The following is a 23,002-nucleotide window of genomic DNA, read 5'->3' on the forward strand; positions in this document are numbered from 1 at the left end:
AGCGCAAATACAGTCAATCAGGATATCAGATAAAAGAGTGGACTCAAACTATTATTTAAGCCTGTGAAAACACAGATATGTTTGTATATGTAGTCGAAAAACCAGTTCTTCAAAAAATAACCACTTCTGTTAATTATTACTTCCAAAATATAATGAACAGAAATTTTTAACAGATTTAAAGAATAATGTGGTGGTATTATGAAAGTTAAGCTTTTGTCAAGAAGCTTTTATTATTCTTTCTTCACATTATTTCTAATAATGAAATGGAGACATTATTTTTTAAGAAGTTGCAGGTCTGTTTCAGTTCCTAATATATAAGGTGGTTTTCTCACATGCTTCCTCTACTTCCATGTCATTTCAGTACTTGCTTGTGAAGAACATGGAAACAAATAAAAGGAATCTATAGGTTGGGTCATCTTCTTGGGATACTATAGAAGCAAGTTCCTCTCAGGTGTGAGCACTTTGGAATCCTTGGAAGGAGTTTATGTACAGAAAAAAATACACTCACTAAAACAGACCAGACTGCTGTGGTCCATTTCTCTGTAGTTTAGCTCTAACATAAGATTATTTAGCTAAGTAGTGCAATAACATACTTTTTCAAAGAAAACTACCTTGAGGATATATAATAGGATTAATTTGTCAGTCTGGTAATTTCAAAAGAAATACTGCAAAAATTTTGGAAGGGTGAGGACTCAGTGCTTTTAATTCTGTTTTGAATATAAAAATCAAAGGCAGTACGAGGTTTGCATGATGATGTTTCTGGCTCTTCTGTTTGCAAAATCCACTTTAATTAGTGGCAGTTTTATAAAGGGAATGCCAGACGTGTATTTGCCATAGGGTGCTTTGGAAAAAATACAAACTGCACTAGAGACGGATATATGTAATTAGGGTTCAACAATAAAAATGCAGTCATGCAGTACCTTCTATCAAAATGTAAGTACTTTATAAATTCTAATTAAGCTGTGAGATACAACTACCTTATTTTACAAAGACTGTTTTTTATTACTTGTGTTTAACAGCAGCACTGACAGCCAAGGTGACCTTGTCAAGAACATACAATAAGCAATATAAAAATAACCCTTTTCTGCCAGTGTTTCCACTTGCACCAGTAAAACATTTGCAGAGGCGATCGGCCTTTTCCCTTTCTGTTAGCTGCAACTTATTTTACAGAAAAGAGCATCTTTGCAAAGCAGTTTCAATCCCAAGTCTCCATCTTGGCACTGACATTACCCTTTTTGCCAGTGAGTTTACCGGTTTACTTTTTGTTTAGGAAGTTAAAAAAATCTTATTTTAATGGCGCAACAGCAAAGGTCTTTTTCATCAAGCGCCTTGTGTTTAGACATTGTTTGCTTAGGTATCTAGCCAGTGTTTCCACCCCTGTGCTTTCCTCCCTTGTGGTGTTAAACACCCATTTGATGTTTAACATGGATGTGAACCTGGGTATCACGAAGGACGCATGAGCGACCTTGGCTACCATGGAAGATGGAGAGGCGAAATCCAGGTTGACAAACTTGTGAGAAGGACAGAGCCCAGACGTCGCTCTCCACACCATCCCCTCAAAAATCAGCGCTGCCAACTCAGCCCCTGCCCTGGGCAGAGAACGGGGGGGCCAGTTGGCGGCAGGGCCTCACTCAGGGCACGCCCAGCTCCGCCGGGGGCAGGAGGGGCGCGGTGCCGGGACCCCATAGGGCGGGCCCCACAGGGCGGGCCCCATAGCGCGGACCCCACTGCGTGAGCAGCTCCCGAGCCCCCCGGGGAACCGCCCCGCGCCCCCGCCTCCCGGGAACTCCGCCCCGCCCCTACGTCACCCGCACCCCGCCCAATCAGGAGCGGCGGCTCCGGCGGCGCCAAAGCTGCAAAGGGCGGGCGCGGGCCGGGGGTTCCCTCGGCCCCGCCCCGCGGTGCTCCCCCGCCACGTGACCGGGGACGCGGCGCCGCGCCGTGGGCCATGCCCGGCGGGAAGGTACCACCGGCGGGGCGGGGGGAGAGGGGGCTCGGCCCGCCCGGGGAACGCCGCCCCGGCTGTCCCGGCCGCCCCGCAGGGCCGAGCCGAGCCGAGCCGTGGTGCTCCCTGGCCGCCGGCCAGCCGCGCCTCCCGGCCCCTGCGAGGGGCGCGGGGTGGTGGTGGTGGTGGCAGAGCTGCAGAGCAGCAGCCGCCGCGCTGTGCCCTCGCTGCCCTTTCATACCCGGCTCCAGGGCGGTCCTTGTGCCGGGGACCCGCCACGCTGGAGCGCGGGGCGGGAACTCGGGCCCTTCCCCGCGGCTGCGCGGCGCTGCCAGGGAAATCCATGGAGGCACAGCCGCGCCGGGGGAGCGGGGAGCTCGGCCTGCCCACACGGCGGGCGGGGAAAAGCGCGGGGAGAGCAAAACCGGAGAGGAAAAGAGAATTGTGGGAGTTGGCAGGGATTGATGCTGTGTTGAGCAGCTTCGCTTCCCTGTCTGGGAGCGGAGGGAGGAGAAGCGCCCCGTGCTGGTTTTTCTGTCCCTTCCCTTTGGTGATTTCCTTGGTGCATTAGCAATTCCCCGCAGAAGGGCAGTGAGGATGTGCTGGCTCTGATTAGTCGTGTTAGGCTGATGCTGGGGTGCTGTAAAAGGGACTACAAGCCTTGTTTGATACACAGAGATGACAAACGGCAGATCTGGGTTCTAAAGAATTTTGTCCATATAGATGTACATATTCAATCACTTTTTAAATGTAAGCACATTTAAAATAAATCTAAGGAAGAAAATGTCAACAGCATGCTAAAAATAACCTACTATACTTCACATTAATTGACCTGTAATATTTGCACTATATATGTTTTCTTCTGAAAGGTTTTAAGTTCTTGGCTAGTGAAAAAATGCACACTTAACTGAAACAAGATTTAACCAACTCTGGCTGCAGTGTGATGACATCCTGTGATAATAGCAACTCATTTGCTGACAAAGATAATATTCCTTGTTACTTTAGACATGAAAACTTACACTCAAGGGAAAATAGAGCAGTCCTCCCCACTTGCTGACTATTAATTAAGCTGATTAAAAACCCATGCCAAGCTGAGATGTAACAAAAAGATGTGATACTGTTATTATATACCAAACATTTTGGATAATTTAATTTTGTGTAAGCTTTTCTAAAAGACTTCTGCTTTAACTGCTTTCATAGATTGCAGATTTCTCTCTAACTACTTGGCAATACTTGTTCATACAAAGCATACTTTAATAGTATTCTTATTCCAGAGTGGTTTCTTTTTCAATGTAAGCATATAATGATTCATACTTTTCCTTAAAAAAGGATGTGTAGGTTAAACAATCCTGACATTCAAATGGTAATCTTACATATGTCAGTGTCATTGAGACTAGTCTTTCATTTAGTGCAGTAAAAATCATGAGCACAAAGAAAGGTTTTGAAAATTTTGGTCTCACGCATTAATAGCAATGGGAAAATTATTCTAAGTTTTTAATTTGGTTTTAATATTTCTTTACCATGAGAGTAGAAGGAGGTATGGTATGGCGTGTTATCATTGTTGTCATTGACTGTAATCATATATAGATTTATTTTTTTAATGAATGATTACAACTTGATGAGGACCTTTCTAGGGACCACATGTGTTCTTGTGAATCATCTTTGGAAAATATGCATACTGATTTTCATAGGAGTAAAAAGATAATCTTCTCTGGAAAAAATACAAATCGTAACTTTAAGTCTTCAACCTTTATTTGAATCCTCACTTGAGAGTTTAAAATGCAAGAATGTTTTCATATCAAATTAGATCTTTACTTTTTATCTAGGCACTAAAACCAGTAGTTACACTTTCAGGAACTCAGTATCACAAGTACAGTGTTTTGCTGAAAATGAGGTGCCTGTTGTCAAATTCAGTTTTGTACTATCTTGAAATTGGACTTTTGAAGGCCAGCACAAACTTAAGGGTTTTAGTTGGAGTACTTTTGCATGAAACTGATGAGAATAAAGGTGAAAGATGAGGCTGGCTCTTGGTCAGTGTTCCGTATTTGCGTACTTTTATGCGATTGCTTCCTTCAGATTTTTTTTAAAAACATGAAAAGTCTCTGGCAACTGGAGCTGTGATTTTTCCATACTTCTTCATTCTGCTTTCTTCAGGAAGAATGTAACAGTTATATTTGAATACTTCTGACTGATGTTTAAGTGACGTGACTAATTTTTGGATTTGAAAGCCAGTAGCAGGAGGAGTTAATGTGGTGAAATGTTTTATCACTAGTTTTCTTCTTTGGCTTGTGTTGCTTTTTGTGTTAGAGAAGATGATGTGGCAAAGAAATGCCACTTGCATATGAGGTAGATAACATATTGGGTCCTGTGCTCCTGGGGGTTCTTCCCGTGGTTTTTGGAGTGGCCCCAAAGAAGTGGGGTTGTCTGGAGTGTAAAGGGCCTGTAGCGAGTCGCCTTTGAGCAGATGGTCCCAGTGACTTTATGTAGGGTGTTTCTGAGTAACAAGTCCTGGGCATAAGTAATCACACAGATTGGTTGAGTGGAGATGTTCTAGACAGGAACATCTATTTAAGAGTCAAATCCAACACCCCAGCCCCATGCTTGCAGTAGTCTGTTATGTAATCACTATGATATTTCATGGCTTTTTCAGAGTGTGCCTCCCTTTTCCTCACACCTGCACCCGTGTAGGCTGATTTACCTTTATCTCACTGGAAATAACTAAAGGAGTAATGGGGTAAGGTTGCTTGCCATGCCTTTTATGAGGAGGGCTTGGTCCCAATTCCTCTAATGCCAACAGGAATAACTCAATTTTTTTTTCACTCATTTAGAAGGAACTGCTCCAGAGACAAAATGCAATGCTTTTGGAAACAGACTTCAAGGCAGTTTCTGTACGAGGTAGCCATCCTGGCCTTCCCCTTTTTAACTTAAGATTTCAGAGGTCATATTTTGGCTTCTGACACCTTATGCAATTTACAAGGTCTGAGTCTTTATCTGACTCTGTTTTGCAGTAAATCTTGATGTACGGCAGGTCTAGCTCTTCTGAGCCTGATTTGGTGATTTTTTTTTAATTCCAGTACCTTGTTTCTAGACGCTTCATGCATTCCTTCAATAAATTACACAAGTTATTTTTTTGTGTGCCCTGTTTTTATTTCAGATTAAAAGAAAAAGATGATTAACTTTGTGACTCAAGATTAAAAAAGCTCACAGTTGTTGCTGTATTTCTTTGGGAACAGCACAGCCTTCAGATTAGCTTAATTATGAATAATTATTTTTGAGAAATAAGTTGCTTAAAATGTTAGTTTCTCTGCTGCCTTGAAGCAGGCTGGTGCAGAAACAAAGAGCCTTTAAAACTTGCCATTTCTGCATGCCAGCAGATATATTCCTGTGGCAGAAGTCCTTGGACACTACCCCTCTGTGCCAAGGTGGCTTTGCAGGGGAAGGGTGACAGTGCTGTCCCCGACATTGGCACTGTTCCCATCGTGTCTGAAGGCAAAGAGCCAAAGAGAGGCCCTGCAGGCTGCTCTCAGCTCCCTTGCACCTGCTCCAAGGCCCTCTCAGTAACTGTGGATTGAAGCTGTAGGTCCAGTTTCTTGCATTCACATCAAATATTTGTATGGAGAGATTTAAATTGACAAGGAGTTTGGGACAGGGTAATTTGCTCTAGGGTTTGTTGGGGGTTTTTTTGTTTGTTTTATTTTGGGTTTGGGGTTGGTTTGTTTGGTGTTTTGGGGTTTTTTTGGGTTTTTTAAAATTTTTTAAGGTGATCTAGGATGTAGGAAACGAGGGCAAGGTATTTTTATTAAAAGCACGAACTCAAAGCCACTGCTGTCAGTGTCAACAATCGTAAGTCCTCTTTTGTTTCCTTCCAAGTGATGTCTGCCAAAATTTGCAGTAGCTGAAGAGTATCTCATGTAAAGGGTGTATTTCTTTACTTTCTTGGTTTGGGAGTTCAGGGACTATTTTCAGATTTTCTCACTGATTGTAGTGGCTATAAATTTCTGTGTGGTGGTATTAGAAACTCAGATTTTCTTGAATCTAGGGGGCAGGATGCAAGGTGAAACAAAGACCTAATTAACTGGATCTGTCAGCAGCACTGATGGTTCTTCAGATTGTAATTAAGCTGACACGGTGTCAAGCAGCTGCTGGAGTGGTCCCACTGACCTTTGTATCCCTTCTTCTGGTGCTGCATTGGCTGTAGATAACAAGTGCTTCTTCCCAAAGAAGTTTTCTGACTGTTTGGTTCATCACTTGCGGAGTCTGGCAAGTGCCAAGTGCTTGGGAAGAAGGGGAAGAGGGGACTCCAGTTGTTTCTGGTTTATCATGGAACCACCTGCCCTGAGACAGTTCTGAAAACCCGAGCAGCCCTGCCTTTAGTCAGGCTATGGAACTGCAGGATTAAATAAAACTCTTCTGCTGTGAAGTCATTGTGAAAAGTATTTTTGCCTGTCACGGCCATGACTCTCTAGTACTCTGAATTTCAGTTGCTTAAAAGTCACTTCCAGTGCAACTTCACATTGCACTCTAAATAGAAGTGTAACCATCTAAGCATAAACCCAGCTATTTGTTCTACCCAGTCTGCTTTTTTAACCTGTAATATCAATTTTATATGCATCCTAACCCTTCTTACTTAGGGAGAGAGAGTTACATGTAGTCTTTTTCCTGCTGATTTTTGTATAGTGTTTTCTTCCCAAATTGTGGCAGTTGTGCAGTGGTGGCCATGTCTCAGCTGCCACATTCTGCTGTTCATCCCCTGCCTCTTATGCCATGCTGTTACTTCGTTCCATTGGTATTGCACAGCATAGAGACATTGAGGTTTGCTGTCTGTCAGGAAGTGTCATGATTTTAAGAATAATATGAATGAGAGACTTAACAGAGAGTAACTCTAGTTCTATGTTTATTAAGCTTCCTAACAATAGTAGTATATTACAAAGCCTATTTAATGCAAGACTTGGAGCATGCAATGATGTGCATTTCTTTTTCACTTATTTGCAACCATTTCTGCTTTTCACTGACCATCAGAAGTGCTGTCTTGTAAATCTGCTTGCAAGCTATGGTGCTGCTGTTGGCACTTTTGTGTTCCTCAAAAGTGGAGTATCTCATTCAAGAAATAAGCTTAGGTGAACTGTATTCGATACTGTAAGTCTTTGTCTGCAAAATGTATCTCACAAAATCTTATAGAAGCTACAAAACCAGGCAGATAAGCAAGACTCCCAGCACTGACTAAGGTTAAAAACCATCAGAAGCACTTGCTAAGAAGACAGCCCAATGTAGAGGTTCCTCTCTAAGCACTCTTAAAATAGATGCTTAGGCCAGCCTCTTCACTGGGAGGGAAGCAGTGTCTCTTTGTGTCGTAATGATAACCTTTCTTGTTAAACTACTGTAGTCTCCTTACCTGACACCCTGTCCTTACCAAAGCACTGTTGATTCTGGATTTAATACCACTCAGATTCAAGACTGTACCTTTCATATATCTGTGGGAGTAGTTATGGGGACAGTTTGACTTTGGTGATAATGAGTAGGTGCTTTGAGGTGTAAATACCCCTGGCAATTTTAGAAGAGGCTCTTAGCAGGGTCAGTTATCATCAGCAGAAACTGTGAAGTGCTTCTGTTTTGCTCTGTCCTCTTACCGTGCACAGCAGGACTGTGACTGGAGGGATGAAGTGAGATGCTGCTCACTGTATGCTTTTGGATACTGCTTGTTTCATTCTCAAGAGCACTGAAAAAAAACTATGGAAAACAAACATGCATTGCCATATACACAATGGATAAAAGGTGCCAAATGCTTGTACTCAGGCACAAGCTGTGGTTTTTAGGGATGTGCAGGGTCAGGAGCTGGGCTTCTATCATGCTTGTGGGTCCCTTCCAACTCAGGATATTTACTTTTGGTTTTTTGTTGTGCATATGTTTGACATGTATGTTACAGTCCTGATTGACCAGCCTGGCAGAAAATGTGTGTGCTGATTAGCTTAATTTTTGAGTAATAATTATTTGTAGGTAGGAACTGTAGTTGCTTGAGAAAACGTGTATCAGAAGAAGACAGACATACTCAGATGATACAGTCAGTGTTTTCTAAGATAAGTTTCAGTAGCCCAGTAGGATAAGATGTTTATCGTACTCAAGTTCAATTTCTATGTGTAAACTGGTGTTGAATCTGAGAGATAGTTTTGGATGTGGTAACAGGCAATTCTCTCATCTTCAGCTATTTTCGGATGTTACAATCTCTTGCATGAAATTAGCACTGGATGCTAATCAGCATCCTGTTTCGTGACTTATCTAATAATCCAAATGACTTCCGGCATCCCGTGTAAGGGGAAGGCAACATTTTTGGTGAGGAAGTGGTTGTGAGAATAAATGTAATTCCTACAGCTGAAAGAATCTTTGGTGGGTTTTTTTGGTTGATTGGTTATTTTTAATGGTAAACTGTATAGTGCTGCCCAGTGTGACCTCCTGCATAAGCAAAATTAAATCAGATTAACTATGACTTTGAAGGCATTATTTAGTGAAAGTGTATTTTAGTTAGCTGTTCCTCTGTAGCATAATATTTTCAGCTTCACTGAGCAGCTATCAGGTACGAGTTGTAACTTAGACCAACAGAAAGTGTACTTATCAAAAATTTAATTTAGCCCTGACATTGGTGGTGGTGTTACTATTTAGTGCTGCATAAAAGATGCTTGCAAATGTTTGAGACTTTTCTTCTCGAGCTTATTAAAAATTAGACTTTGTTTGTAAGCATTCAGAAAATACTGGGGGCAACATAGATTAAGTACATTTAGCTTGAAATCGATTATGTGTACAAAGTGTTTTTAATGGATTTGTTTTTCCTTTCTCTAGCGGAAGCGACTTTGGAATGCAGAATGCACACCATTCCCAGATGAGACACCCCTGCATCTGAAAAAGACAAATGTCAGGACATCAGTGTCTGCTACTTCGATTTCCAATGCCTGGCTTAGGTGTGGGGATGGTTTTGAGAGCACTTCACTGCTGGAGGTAAAATGCTGCCTTGGTGGTGTAACAAAGAAATGCAAACTGACAGTGAATTTCCATGCTTGACTGAATAATAAGATGTTGCCTCTTTTTTTTGGTGTTGTTCCCAAACTAACAGCATATTGTTGCAACTGTCAAAAAAAGAGACAAAAAGTGGAAAGCACAGTTATGTAAGGACATTGTCTTAACTTGTTAGTGTAACTTGCTGAGCATAAGTTAATATGTTGTGTTCTAGATATCACTTATCAGTTAGAAAATTTCAATAATACACCGAAGGATGCAAAAGTAATTTGACATTTGGGATGAAAAAAAAAAAAAAAAAGAAACTTGACATTTCCTGAAAAATATGGAACAAAAATACTGTAGCTTGCATCTGCAGATTTTTTGCTAGACATAAGGAATGTGTTTGCAACAGTGAGTTAAGTGTAGCAAATCCCACTTGATAAGCCAGCTCTGAATGAATAGTATTTCGTGCTGACCCCAAGCTGCTTTTCTGTTTCTTCTTCTGGTACTGAACAGTCGCAGTGTTGCATATCTTGTGGGATATAGTAAAATCAGAGACAGAGCAACCAAGTAATTCTTTCTGTAACTTTTCAATAAGACACATGCTTTATCAAGCATGTTGTTACTGCCCACTTTTGACAGTGCTGAAAATACTGGCTCCTCTTCTTCTCAAGGTCACGTGTGATTTGTTGTAGTCACAGGAAGATTGTATTTTCCAAATCTGTGAAAATTCAGATTTTATGTTACTGTTCTCATGCTTTAATACCTCATTATATTATAGTATTGTAAAGGATTTTAAAATTAATTTGAAATTGTTCTGGTGAGCTTTGGTGGGTGATTTCAAAAGGGGTTTGAATATACTGATATATGTTAAAATTATTTTTATGTCTTAGTGATTAAATCTCTGTCTCTTTTTAAATAGTCCCAGGGGCCTTCTAATAAGAAATCCAGGAGTAAGAAGCGTCTTGGACCACTATTAACATCTGCTGAAAGTGCATCTAGTATGTTTTGATTATTTCATGTTAATATTGTCAGAATACCATTACTTTATTTTGTCCTCTGTTGGGGTAGAAATAGGCTCAAAATACTGTTTGCTTTATTCTTCTGTTACTGTAATTAGAAGCTAATTTTGATAAAACACAGTCTCTCACTGTTGTGGTGGGGGTTCATCTGTTAACCCACGGTGCCAAAAATTTATTCTGCAAAGCTGCAGGCACTCAGCTATTGCTTTTGAAAAGGTGAAAGAAGAATCACTAATGCTGTATATGGTGTATATTATAACAAGGATGGGATATTTAAATCCTTCATGTTTTTATTAGGAGGGAATGAAAAATAGCCCTCAGCTGTATAGCTTGAGAGTGAAATTATTCTGTCTTCTTCTAGACAGATAAGCAGGCATGAGAGAACACATATTTTGTAAATATGAGCAATAAACAGAAAAACAGAGTTTTGTCAACCTCCTGCTTTTAGTCTTCTGTATGCCCTCAAGTTGCTTAATATTGTCATTAATAAAGAACTCTAGGCAGAATAAAGACAAGGAGCTCTTTCTAGTTATTTCCTTTTTTTTTTTTTTTTTTTTTTTTTTTGAGCCCAAAGGAAAGAAAGGGGGTGTTATTTTTCAGTCTGTATTTCTGCATGCTCTAGCAGCTGTTCTGCTTCTGTTGGATGTAAGTAAGTGACCTACTGGGAACTTTTTTTTACCTTTTGGGGTTCTAGCATTTCTAGATTTCGAAGAAGAACCCCTCTGTAATGCAGGAGGAGATGTGGTTGTGTTTTTCTCTTCTGAGCCCTTCTCCCTAATTCCAAGCCCCCAGTAATTGTCTAAATTCTCATTTACTTATAATGTTTTAGTAGTGGTAGGAAGTGGAAAATTCTGCCTTCCTAGTTCTGTATGTTCTGTGCTAAGCATGAATTCTTTTCTCCTTACTTTTATGATTAAAAATTATGCAGAAAGGTATTTTGAAATAAAATGTCTTACTTCAAAAACACACCAGCTGTTCTTTGCAACACCTCCGAAGTTTGGGGTTTTTTCCTCTCAGGAGAAAACTGAAGAGTAATCTCTACTGATGGAATACTTTTACTCCTTTGTTACTCGTTGGAGAAAGTCAGAGAGCTCCCAAACCCAGAATTCTAAAGACAGTTTTTCTTTAAACCACTCAGCATTTTACGAGGGTACATGTGGGGGAGTGGAGGAGTGTTAGGACTGTGTGTAGGGGGTGCTAAATGTCAGACAGTCACGGCTTGTCCTCACACTGCTGAAGGACACAGTGGTAGCCTCATTGTATAAAATGAAGTGTTAGCATTTATTGTGGAGAACTAAACAAAGTAATGCATAGTTGAATAAGAAATACAGGTGAGTTAATGCTTCAGTATTAATCTCTGATGCCTAGTAACATAATTTATAATTTTGCCCATTAAAAATAGTACAGATTAATTTTTAATACTTTTAAATTTAACAAAACTGCATTTCTGTAACAGTCTAACACTTTGAAATACTTTTTCATAGGAGCTGCTGCTGCTGAAAGTGCTAAGGAAGCTGAAGACATAATATGGACCTCTAGTGGCAGTGATTTTTCAGATGATGGAGATAAAACATTGATTCCAAGGTTGCACAGCAAAAAAAGTGGCACTTCCAATACAGAGGAATGGCCTAGCAGACATGATTTATTGTTAGAGGACAGAAGTAGTGAAGGTAAGTTCAAGTGAAACATTTAACAAGAAACCTTCTGTCAATTTCAGGTGCTGTAATGAAAATAGTCTTGAGGTCATTCTGACAAAATGACATGATTCATTCCTATTTTGGTTAGATGAGTTGGAAGGTTTTGGTTTTTTCATAAATTTCATCTGGGTATAAAGTAAGCTCTTAGTATAAATTATGTACAAAAATTTTAAGCTTTGGAGTATAGGAGCACAGTTGTCTCCATCTACTGACTAGATATGGCAGACTTTGCAGCTGCAGATAGCATCATCTTCTGTGCCATGCATTTGCATTTTGGAACAGTCTTCCTTGCTTCCCCTGTTAGCTGCACTATGTGAATAGCCATGAGTTTAGTTCTTCAAACTTCCTTCCTAATTCACGGACCAGGAAATTATAGAGGGGAGAGAAATTGATTAAAAAGTGTAGCTGAAGGCAAAAAAAATGTTTGCTTGTACACTCTATTATAAAAGTGTTAATTGGGATAATGTATAAGCTGCATTAGAACTTGTCAGGAAGTCTTTACCGTGTAAAAATAGGTTAACTTTGTAATACTGCAGCTAGATCTGAAATATTACAGTTAGACTGGATCATGGATGTCTGGCAAAGCATTCAAACACTGCTGTGAGCTGAGCAAATAGATTGGCTGGTTGATGACTTTTTGTTTCGTGTGTGACACTGGTTAAATGTGCTCCTTAGGTTTAAAACAAAAATGCAAATTTTTTCCTCCTTTAATCCATATTTTTACTGTCTAAAAATTGACATACAGGTACTAGCATTGACATATCTGTTGGTTATCTTTTGTAATTCCTAGTCATTTTCTTCTTTTTGAAAAGGAGGGACTGTTCATTTTCTAAACTGCAATCTGTTGCTGAGCAGGAATTTTTCTAACCTACCATTAATATTGTTCACTTCTCCCCTGCAAGTATATCCTGCAGGCTTTAATCTTCTTTTTTTTAAAGGAGACAATACACAGACGTTTTTATGCTTGTAAGATAGCAAAATTTGGTTTCTCTGTGTAATTGAAGAAACCCTGATGGGTTATGTATCTGCTTGAAGGTTACTGAGAAAATCCAATAATTGTCATGTTTTTCTTCTAAACCCCAAAATATCTTGAAAGCAGTGGGGAGTAAAAGAACTGCAATATCCATGTTTTTTGAAGTAACCATCATGTACACTAATTTTAGCATTGTACCCAGTGTGCCTCTGTGTGTGCATATAGAGGTACAGTAAGGTGTGATGTGACAGTAAGGATAAAGTATTTTTTAAAGAGATGTTCCCTTTCGTGTGAAGTTCACTTTGAGTGTCACTACTTCAGTGTGACAAGATAAAATGGATTGCCTCATATTTCATCAAGGAATTTATACTGTTGTCACAAGTTGCATACAACTTGTCACACAGCTTCAAGAGAAACCTCTTTGTGCTACCTGATTGCTGATGCCTGTGCTTAAAATTTCTGATGAAGCTTCCTCATAGTTAGAAACAGAAGTGCATTTGTGTGTGTAAAAGGAGGCAGCACTTTTGGTGACTGTCTGGGTGACTTCAGAGTTTGAAAGGTCCATGAAGAAACTAGTAATTTAGATTACAGTAGCACTGCCAAGTACAGAAGGTACTGCCACAGTTCCATGGATATGTACAGATACCTGGGAGCGTGGTGCATGTGCCTTCTTTCTCTGCTGCCTCTCCCCTGTACATGACTATTGCAGTGTTAGAAATATGACATTTACAAAAGCAAAAAAACCAACCCCCTAAAAAGCTTTCATCCCTTCTTCAAACATGCTCATTTATGCAAAATACATTGAAATGATCTCTCTCAGTACCTTGTGGTTTTTGGACCTAAAGGATTGCGAGGGTGCTGCTGCAGCTCAGGTTTCCATGCCCTTCAGTAGATCCTTGGGGTTACAAATGGACTTTTGGAGTTGCATTAAATACCACATGGTCCTGAGGATGATGGGGGAAAAAAGTTTTGCATGTCCGTCTGCGTCTATTTATTGCCATTCCATCGTGGGTTTATCTGGGGCTTTATTTGTTGCTTTTTACCTCCTTCTTTTCTTATTCCTGTTTCTATTAATTTGTCCTCAACAATTATCTCTTTGTGCTTAGAGATTCGATTTGCAGACCTATATATTTAGGCATGGTGTTCTAGGAGGTGACCATTTCAACTAGCTTTTCATTCATCTGTGAGGGTTACCACTAATAGCAGATCTTAGTTAACACTGTTTAAGGCATTTGCTCAGAACAGTTAGTTCTGAACAAGAACACGTGGAAAATCCAATGCAACTGGGCAAAAAAAAACCCTAACTAAACGATGGAAAAACTAATAATAGCTAAACTGAAAGGAACACCTCACCTACCTCTGCAGTTAAATGTACTACCTGTTTGCAGACAGTACTTTGAAATTTATTTTTTTTTGTATGTATGTAATTTTTATCCTTCCTCACAGAAAATTTTTGGCTAGTTGGATTCAGCGTTTATGAGACACAAAATACTTGAACATAGGTAAAAAGTGATGTTGCAATTCTTTCCCCAAGTTTAGGATAGCTGTAGTATTACTCTGACTTTGTGCTTATAGCAGATGGTGATTAAGAAAAACTCTTTTTACCAATATTCTATTTTAGATGAATTGAAGCTCATTGACTGGGAGAAGGATACTGATTCCACTGATCAGGGCGATGGGTCAGAAAAAGAGGACAGCTTACTAGAGATATCAGACTCAGACTCTTGCACAAATACTAACTCTCTGCCCGTCAAAGAGGAGAATGATGAGCTTTGTAAGGTGAGAAACTGTTCCGAGTTTAAGAAAAAAAGCTGCTGCTATAATTATGGAATATGTTCATATTTGTTTGCATTTGAATTGGGACAGTGTGTGGATTTTGCTTACCTTATCTTTTCAGAACAAATTCTGTATCACAAGGATTCCAGGGCATTTTCTTTGACTGCCAAACCTCAAAACCAAGCAGTGCCCCTCACACAGAGCTTGGTAGCATGGTCACTGAATCACGGGGAGACTGAGGTGGGAAGGTGCCTCTGAAGAATGCCTAGTCAAACCCCTCTACTCACATCTGGACAGCTGGAGCTGGCTGTTCAGGGCTGTGTCAGGTTGCATTTTGAGTGTTTCCAAGAGCAGAGACTCCACATCTTCTCTGGGCAACATGTGCCAGTGCTTGGTCACCCTTGCAGTAAAGCAACTTGTTCTTATATTAAAATTGAATTTCTTGTATTTCAATGTGTGTGCGAAAAGTCCTTAGGTGGGTTTCTCACCAGAGATGATCATCTGGACTCTCTGCAGTCCCTGGCTGCTGGTGACAAGTTGGTGTCCAAATTTCCTGTAGTGTGGTGGGTGAGAGACCATTTCATATTTCTCTTTAGTACTTTGAGACTGTGACTATCTAAAAATCCAGATATTGGGAATAGAGCATGATGCAGTAAAGGACTACATGCAGGACTCCCTTTTCAGTGATGGGGATTGCAGTGCTCCAGAAAGGGAAAGCAGTAAGAACTGAATATTACCACCTAAGATATGGTAGCTACTTTTCCAAAGAAGCATTCTGTGTCAACTATAGATCTTTATTTAGTATCTTACAGTGACCTGACCTGTGTGAAGAGATGTGATGGGTACCCTAAGCCAAAGTAACATTTGGACTGGGCTGCGCAGGGTCACTGTCCCTGGAGGTGTTCAGGCAGAGACTGGATGTGGCACTTAGTGCCATGGTCTAGTTGACACGGTGGTGGTGTTTGTTCAGAGGTTGGATTCGGTGATCTCAGAGTCTTTTCCAACCCGGCTGACTGTGATTCTGTGACTTGGCCTCTCTGGTGCTGGGGCAGGTGCCGCACAGGGGGCCCCGGGCCTGCAGCTCCCGTGTGTGGGGGAGAGGCCCCGGCCGGGCGGGCAGAGCGGAGGGTCGGGATGAGGCCCCAGAGGAGCCGCCGGGGGAAGGGGCAGCGCTGGCCTGGCAGCCGGGACACACGGGCCGGAGCAGGGGCGGCTGTGGGAGCAGCCGGGACACACGGGCCGGAGCAGGGGCGGCTGTGGGAGCAGCCGGGACACACGGGCCGGAGCAGGGGCGGCTGTGGGAGCAGCCGGGACACACGGGCCGGAGCAGGGGCGGCTGTGGGAGCAGCCGGGACACACGGGCCGGAGCAGGGGCGGCTGTGGGAGCAGCCGGAGCAGGCGGGATCCGAGCTGGAGCGGCCCGGCAGGGGGCAGCGCAGGCCCGGGAACCTCAGCCGGCGGGGCTTGGGGAAGGCTGTCAGCGAAGTGCATTAAAACCTTATCGGAACTCGTTTATGTATCGGTTCTGTATTAAAATGAATGCGACAGGGAGTCCGGCTCACACAAGGAGGGAGAGCAGGCTCCAGTTTCCCAGGAATGAGCCCCCATTCCCCAGAAATGGCCCGGAGGGGGACGGTGGCTCTGTCCATGGCCCCGCACCACAGGAAGGACATTGACGAGCTGGAGCGAGTCCAGGGAAAGGCTGGGAGCTGGGAAAGGCTCTGGAGCACAAGTGTGATGAGGAGGAGCTGGGGGTGTTTAGCCTTTGACCACCTGAAGGGAGGCTGTAGCCAGGTGGGGTCGGGCTCTTCTCCCAGGCAACAAGCGAGGGGACAAAAGAAATCAGCCTCAAGCTCTGCCGGGGGAGGCTCAGGTTGGGCATCAGGAAGAATTAATTCACAGAAAGAGGGATCAGACATTGGAAGGGGTGGCCCAAGAGAGTGGTGTAGTCACCATCCCTGAAGGTATTTAAGGAAAAACTGGATGTGGCACTTAGCACCATGGTCTAGTTGAACATGGTGTTTGGTCATAGGTTGGACTCGATGATCTTGGAGTCTTTTCCAACCTAATTGATTCTGTGATTCTGTGAAACAGCGAGTCTGGCTGTGGTAACACAGGTGACCTGGCCCTGGTCAGACTCCCGTGGGTGTCAGTCCCACTCCAGCATCTGTAGCTTAGAGTTCAGCAAGAGTTAGTCAAGTGTTTTCAAGTTTTGAAGAATTTATTTCATATAGCCTAAGTCCCAGGCTGCAGCATCAGAAGAGGCTGCATGATCTGCATAAAGCTGTGAAAACAGAATTGAGATTTATGCAAGTGGTTAAAGTTGTCCAGTTTTTATTACACCAGCATGACTTACCCCAGTGTGCATGGAAAGTTGGATAAACATTGAGACACGTTCATATTGGTAAATGATGCTCATGAGAGGGTTTTTTGGGATGTAACCATACTGTAATAAAAAGTTTGTAAATCTAACCAGAATAGTTATGCTAGTACAAAAGATGTGGGTATGTTGGGAAACCGAGGTTGTCCCTACAGATTTCCTCTTCCCCTCCATCCCATCTGGAGTGCCACACTGTGGGAATTTTGCTGGGTGGCCACCCTCAGCAGAAAACTTTCTTCTGGGAATTCAGTGTATGCAGAAGGGTAAATCCCCAGTGATTGCTCTGCCTGCTGCAGTCTTTGTTTTGCTTTATTTGGGATATGCTGTTTACCAAGGAAAAAACTGCTAGAAAAAAACTGCAGGCAAACTGAGAGATTTCCAAGAGAGAATAGAAAAGCACTATTCACTATAGGAGGTTATTTGCTGTATGAGTATTCTTTTAAAAAGCCTGTTAATTTGTGGCCTAGTTCATGGTGAGGGAAGGGAAAAGGCCAAATGTTGATATATCATCATTTTTGTGGTATTTACTAAATATCTAGAATCTAATGGAGTGTGTGGATAATCAAAAGACCATGAAATTTATTTTGCGCCACTTCAAAATATGCCAAATACCAAGAAGTTCTGGAGGTTTAGGATTACTGCCAAAATATCTTTGTGGTAGTATTAACTCTTGGTAGGAGTGTATTATGTTTCTACTGAGAAATCTCTTCCCCCCCTCCTTTATATACTAATATATCTAATTTAAAAATCACTTTTATTCAGTGATAATTAACTGCATAGAAAAGCTTCACGTATTGTTTTGGTTGGAAGATAAGATTCTTGCTTATCTGTAGGCTGGAGAGCTGCAGTCACGACTCAGTTTATGTTCCAAGTCCCTGTGCTGTGTCTTTCCTATCAACCATCCGCTTCTGATGTGTAAAGCTGCTTGATAGAGGATAATGAGGAAGGCATGTTGAAGCTGGCCTTGTGATAGCAGCTAATTTTTGTCCTTAGTTCAAAATTTTTGAAGGAAGCATGTGCAAGATATGACAGGACCATGCTTTTCTTTACTTCAACTGTTTTTAGGGGATGAGAGAGTTGTTTTATGTTAGCTTTCATTTGGCCTATAAGTGGTTGAATTTTTGCTTAAGATGATGCAGGACAAAGATCTGACAAGGTGATCCCAGAAGGTTCTGTTCTTACAGTTCTTTGATTTCCAGTTACCAGTGGTGGATACCTAGGGGAACTTGTTTCTTGGAGAGCATGGTACTAAAATAAAGATTACCATTAGTGTTAGTTTTTCAGCATGCATGTCTTCCAAAAGAGCACCATGTAATCACTTCAAAATTGAAAAACTCCATATTTTTATGCACTGGTAGTGCCTACTTTTTGCCCAACTTGTGTAGAGACTTTTTGTCTCATGAGCTGAAGTTCCATATTTAGTAAAAACTGCTTTTCTATACATTATTTTAAACTTATAAATATTTAAATGCTAGGAATTAAATAAAAACGTGCTCCTACAGGTAAATTCCTCTGTCCTTCCATACTGCCTCTGAAACTGCAACTTTCTCTGACCCTGCGCACTGAGTGGCATCATCTTCACCACTTGAACCATTCCTCAAAACACTTAATCCCTTAAAGTAGGCCAGCATTTGTATGGAGTATATAATTTTGGTATCTTATGAGAGTATGGCCTTTTCTTTGTGCCCTCTTTGGTAAATCCCCTTTATCGGTTTCTGATGGTTAGCCAGATTTGCTTGCTTTACATGGGGAACAAGTGAGGTTTATCCCCAAATGGTGTGAGAAATTAATCTTGTGTTAGCCAGGTAGCATGAATAAAGCTTAACTGGTTACAGCAGATCCTCTTTATTGCACAGCACACTAAGTGCAGAAGACCCTTGTCTGCTGATCTTAACTTCTGGTTTGGGTGAAAATTCATCAAAAGGTCACATGGTTAAGAGCTTGTTCCCTCTGGATCTTAGAACCATAGAATGAATTGGCTTGGAAGGAAAATTGAAGATCATCCAGTTCCAAACACCTGACATGGGCATCACCTTTCACTAGACCAGGTTGCTCAAAGCTCCATCCAACCTGGCCTTGAACAGTTTCAGAGGCGGTACGTCCACAGCTTCTCTAGGCAACTTTTTCCAATGTCTCACCATCCTCACAGTAAAGATTTTCTCCCTAATACCTAATCTAAAGGTGCACTGATTCAATTTAAAGCCCCTCCCCCTTGCCCTATTGCTACAAGACCTTGTAAGAAGTCCCTCTCCAGCTCTTTCATAGGCATCTGGTAGGGACTGGAATACATAGAGAGTGTTAATATCCCCAAACTGTTATGCTGAATGAAGACAGACAACTGAAAAAGAGATTTGCCATGTGTTATGTGTTTCAAAACTCTTTAATAAATCCCTACCACATTCTCAGCTCTCTATTGTGCTGTAGTCTGTGTGCCCTGACAGTGAGTGATCTGATGTGATACTGAATAATGGGCAAAAAATTATATTTATGTTGTGCAAAAGGTTTATTTTGGGGTTTTCCCTGAGTGGAGAACACATTATTTTAGAAGACCTTCCTGCATGGATATATGTAGGTCTGTGTCTTTTACCTGAGGCCTTCTGATCTTTCAAATTAAAGTTCATTCAGTTGTTAAGTTTGTGGATTTATTACCATCTTAACCTGACTCTTAAAAAAGGCCCTCAAAACAAATTCTGTCCTCCTGTGGTATTTACATTGATGAGGATTCAACATACTTCATGAAATTCTGGAAAGGTCACTTAAAAGGTGAGCAGGTCAAGATTTGCTGTTATTTCTGGACTTGCTTTTGTGTCCTGGCTTTCTTGATCCATTATAATGGTGACTATAACTAACATTGGTTTGGTAATTAGAATTGAGTCTAGAACTTTTGTTGTGTAACAGAATTTAAAACAGGTTATCTCAAGTAGGGAATCATTATTATGGCAAATGGAATTTGTGTCATCCTGTCAGACGGATGACTTAACATGGATAAAGGGTGATGATATGACCATGTTATTGCCAGCATTTACTTTTGTCAGTTCATTACTGTGGGTATTTTTTTTTTTTTATGTTCAATATACCCACAAGCTCACAGTCATTTCTAAATGTGTACTTTATGGAATAATTCAGATTGGAAACAATTTCAAGATTTCTCTAGTTCAGCCTGCACAAGACAGTCTCAGAAAGCAAGGTTGCTTAGGAATTTATCTAGTTAGATCCTGGAAGACTTGGAAGGATGAAGACAGCAATAACTGATCTGGGTGGCATTCTTCTCCCATTTCTGTCTCTCTCCTCCTTGTCTTTCCAAAACCAAGAACCTTACTTTTCTGGCTAGAACTGGGCTCTTCAGTTGTGCCTTTTAGGCAATACCTACAAGTCAGCAGATTGCAAGTCAATAGTGGTATAGAAAGAGACACCTTTTGCTTTCATGCCTGCAAACTGAAAAGATTTATACCTGAATGACCAGATAAAACTGAACCTGTGCACCAGCTGCAGGGATGTCTCTGCATCTTCTGATACTGGAATCAAGCCTTGAAGCTTTTTCCCTTAGTCAAAGACAGTATTTCCACTCTCAACTTTGTTTCCATGATTTGGTCAGATTATCAGAATAGGAAACAGGATGTTTCTAGGTGCGCTGTAGCTATTTGTGTTATAACTAGCATTTTTTTCAGTCTGTAGTTAAACAATGACCCCATTAAGTTTAAAACAGGACTGATGACACTAGTTCAGCTAATACCTAAGTGGCTCAGATATTCCTTCCTTCGATGTTTAAATTATCTTGGGACTCTTTTTCTTTCTAATTCTGGGACACAGGGGTTCAAATGTCAGTGTGGCTGAATTGGCTCATTATCCTCCTCAAGGACACAGTTATATGAGTGTCTTGATACATGTTATCTGTATTTTTGGTGGTGCAAAAATGCCTGAAGTCTGTGATGCCCATTTTGGAGGAAGCATCTTTGATCAGAGTTTTCATACATACAGGTGCTTTTGTAGGTGATCCACAGTGTCACTGAGGTAGCTGTGCTTCTTTGTGCCTAGTTTGTGAAATTCCTGGATGACTTATTAACTAAGTTTAGCAGAGACTTCTGCGTTCCACCTTCTGGATGTATGAAATCTGATGGATCACAGTACCTATGACAGTGACATAAACAGACTTTAGGCCTTGCTGCCTTGAGCTGTCATTCCCAGAGTGCATTTTTATGTTGTTTGAAGTGCTAGGCTGTTTTTGAATGCTAATCCAACCCCTCTGCTCTGTTTAACTTAAGACTTCAGCTGAGCCCCATATTCTTTCTTACACAGCTCTGGAGAGCAACAACTTCAAGCGCAGCTGACAGCATTGCTATCTTGGCATCCATGTATTGAATGCCCCTCTCTATGTGGCCTTCCCACAGCCTCCCCAAGTCTGCCTGGTGTTTTAAACAAGATTCAAGAGGCCTGTGTTAGCTTTCCTGCAGCTGCATGCCACACAAGGCATCTGCATTTCCTCAGGTCTGGCACCTCTCTGAGGCATGGCTTTTGACAGCACCACAGAGGATCTTCAGGAGTATTGAGGAAAGCAAAGCAGTATATGTTTGCCCTGTCAGGGCCCTGACCTCTTTCTGAAGAGATGAAGCCACAAAAGAGGGTCTTGTCTGTCTCCTGTTGGTAGCTTGCCTGCACACGGAGGAGGCTACAGGGACAAGTGGGGCATGCACTGCTGCAAGTGCAGTGCTCTCCTTTCAAAGGAGAGAGAAGATAAAGCCAGAGGAATTAACAACATTAATAGGAAATTAAAGGCTTTTGTCTTGCTGGTTTACTCACCTCTGATGAGGTTTCTGTTGTTTGCTATTATGGATAATTTGCTAATAGTTTTGTGCTCTGCAAAGAGTCGTGAGCACAGTGAGAAAGCTGCTGAGTTTTGGTTTGTCTGACTTTGTCTTTCAAACTGCCTCAGGAGTCTTCAGGATAAATTGGAGGAGAGATTGATTTGGATTTGTTGGAAATTCTTTTTGAAGAAATGGTGGAAGAGAACTTTAGTGGGATACACAGGACCAGTCTTAGTAATTTCTCTTTCTTATAAATGTGTTTTCTAAATATTATAGTTCTGGAAGAAGACCTGAACAGAGTAGATTGGTTAATGGCTTAAATTCTCTAAAAGCCTTTGGTTCATTCCTTCTTGTAGATTTTCATGATGCTTTAAAAATAGTTTTGTGATCTTTTAGTGGCTGATTCTGTCACCCATTTTGTTAGTTCATGGTGTCAGGAGAGGGACCTAATCCATCGGGGAGAGTAAAATTCTCTTTTACTACCAAGGATGTTTGTTGCAACCAGTTGTGGAAAAAAAAGGAAAAAAAAAATTGCATGTCATTTCAAGGTTCCTAGTGCAGTTGCAGCTTTCATCTTTTCACAAGTGAATCTTACTGGTGTTGAGGTTTATGGTAGCAGTATAAGAAAGACATGCATATGTCTTTCTCAAAAAAATGCATATGTAATACTGCCTATAAAATGTCTTTCAAATGAAAATAAGACAACTAAATGTCTAAGATCATCCAATTCCTGGTAGAACAAGTAAAGCATGAAGTGTACCAAAATCATCCAACTATCCTTGTATTTAGGCTTCCTCTTCTAATAAGTTCCTTGTCAATTTTCACCAAAAGAGAAGTTCCTTTTGTAGTAAGGGTTAGTGTGTAGCATCTCTTCATAGAATCTACTGCACTGTGAAGATCTAGAAGTAAATTTAGAATATCTTAGAAAACACAGGAAACCAAAGTTTAGAAAGAATTCTAAACTTCAGGTTTATTAAAACCCCTGAGGTTTTTCCAGTGTGTTTCTCTTTAATGGATGATGCTCCTGTGTATCTCTCTTTAATGGATGAAACTCTGTCCATATCTATATATGGAAGAAGGCAGTTATGTGGGGTTTTGTTTTGTGGTGGATTTGTTTTGGTTTTTTTTAAATCGTGGCATTGTATCTTTAGCTTGTAAAGAATGCAGTTTGATGGTAAGGTATAGGAAACATGACTTTTGTTCCTGGCTCCCATTGCAGTGTGGGAGTGAGTTGGATAGGTAAGAGAGGAATAAAGAGGGACAGAACAAATGACATAAACTGAGAATATGTATAATAGAAACTGAGAAATTTGGAGGTATGAAATATTGTTGGATGAGGAGTTGACTTTCTTGGGAACAATAAGAAGGGACTGGGATGGTGTGAAAATGTAATATCTCCCTCATATCCAGTTTGTCAAGG

General features: G+C 41.2%; 1 protein-coding gene across 4 annotated transcripts in view; it reads left to right on the plus strand.

Moving 5' to 3' along the window:
* Positions 1-1,903: 1,903 nt before the first annotated feature.
* The window catches only part of SPIDR (scaffold protein involved in DNA repair), a 195,159-nt gene continuing 174,060 nt past the window's right edge, over positions 1,904-23,002 (plus strand). For all 4 annotated transcript variants that reach the window (XM_083871162.1, XM_083871163.1, XM_083871161.1 and 1 more), the window contains exons 1-5: positions 1,904-1,963; positions 8,777-8,932; positions 9,855-9,933; positions 11,439-11,624; positions 14,246-14,403. In XM_083871162.1, the coding sequence (XP_083727288.1) occupies positions 1,949-1,963; positions 8,777-8,932; positions 9,855-9,933; positions 11,439-11,624; positions 14,246-14,403 (594 nt within the window). In that variant the 5' untranslated portion in view covers positions 1,904-1,948. The remainder of the gene's footprint in view (positions 1,964-8,776; positions 8,933-9,854; positions 9,934-11,438; positions 11,625-14,245; positions 14,404-23,002) is intronic.

Source organism: Zosterops lateralis, assembly GCF_965231275.1.
Source record: "Zosterops lateralis genome assembly, chromosome: 1".
In the NCBI taxonomy this organism is placed as follows: Eukaryota; Metazoa; Chordata; class Aves; order Passeriformes; family Zosteropidae; genus Zosterops; species Zosterops lateralis.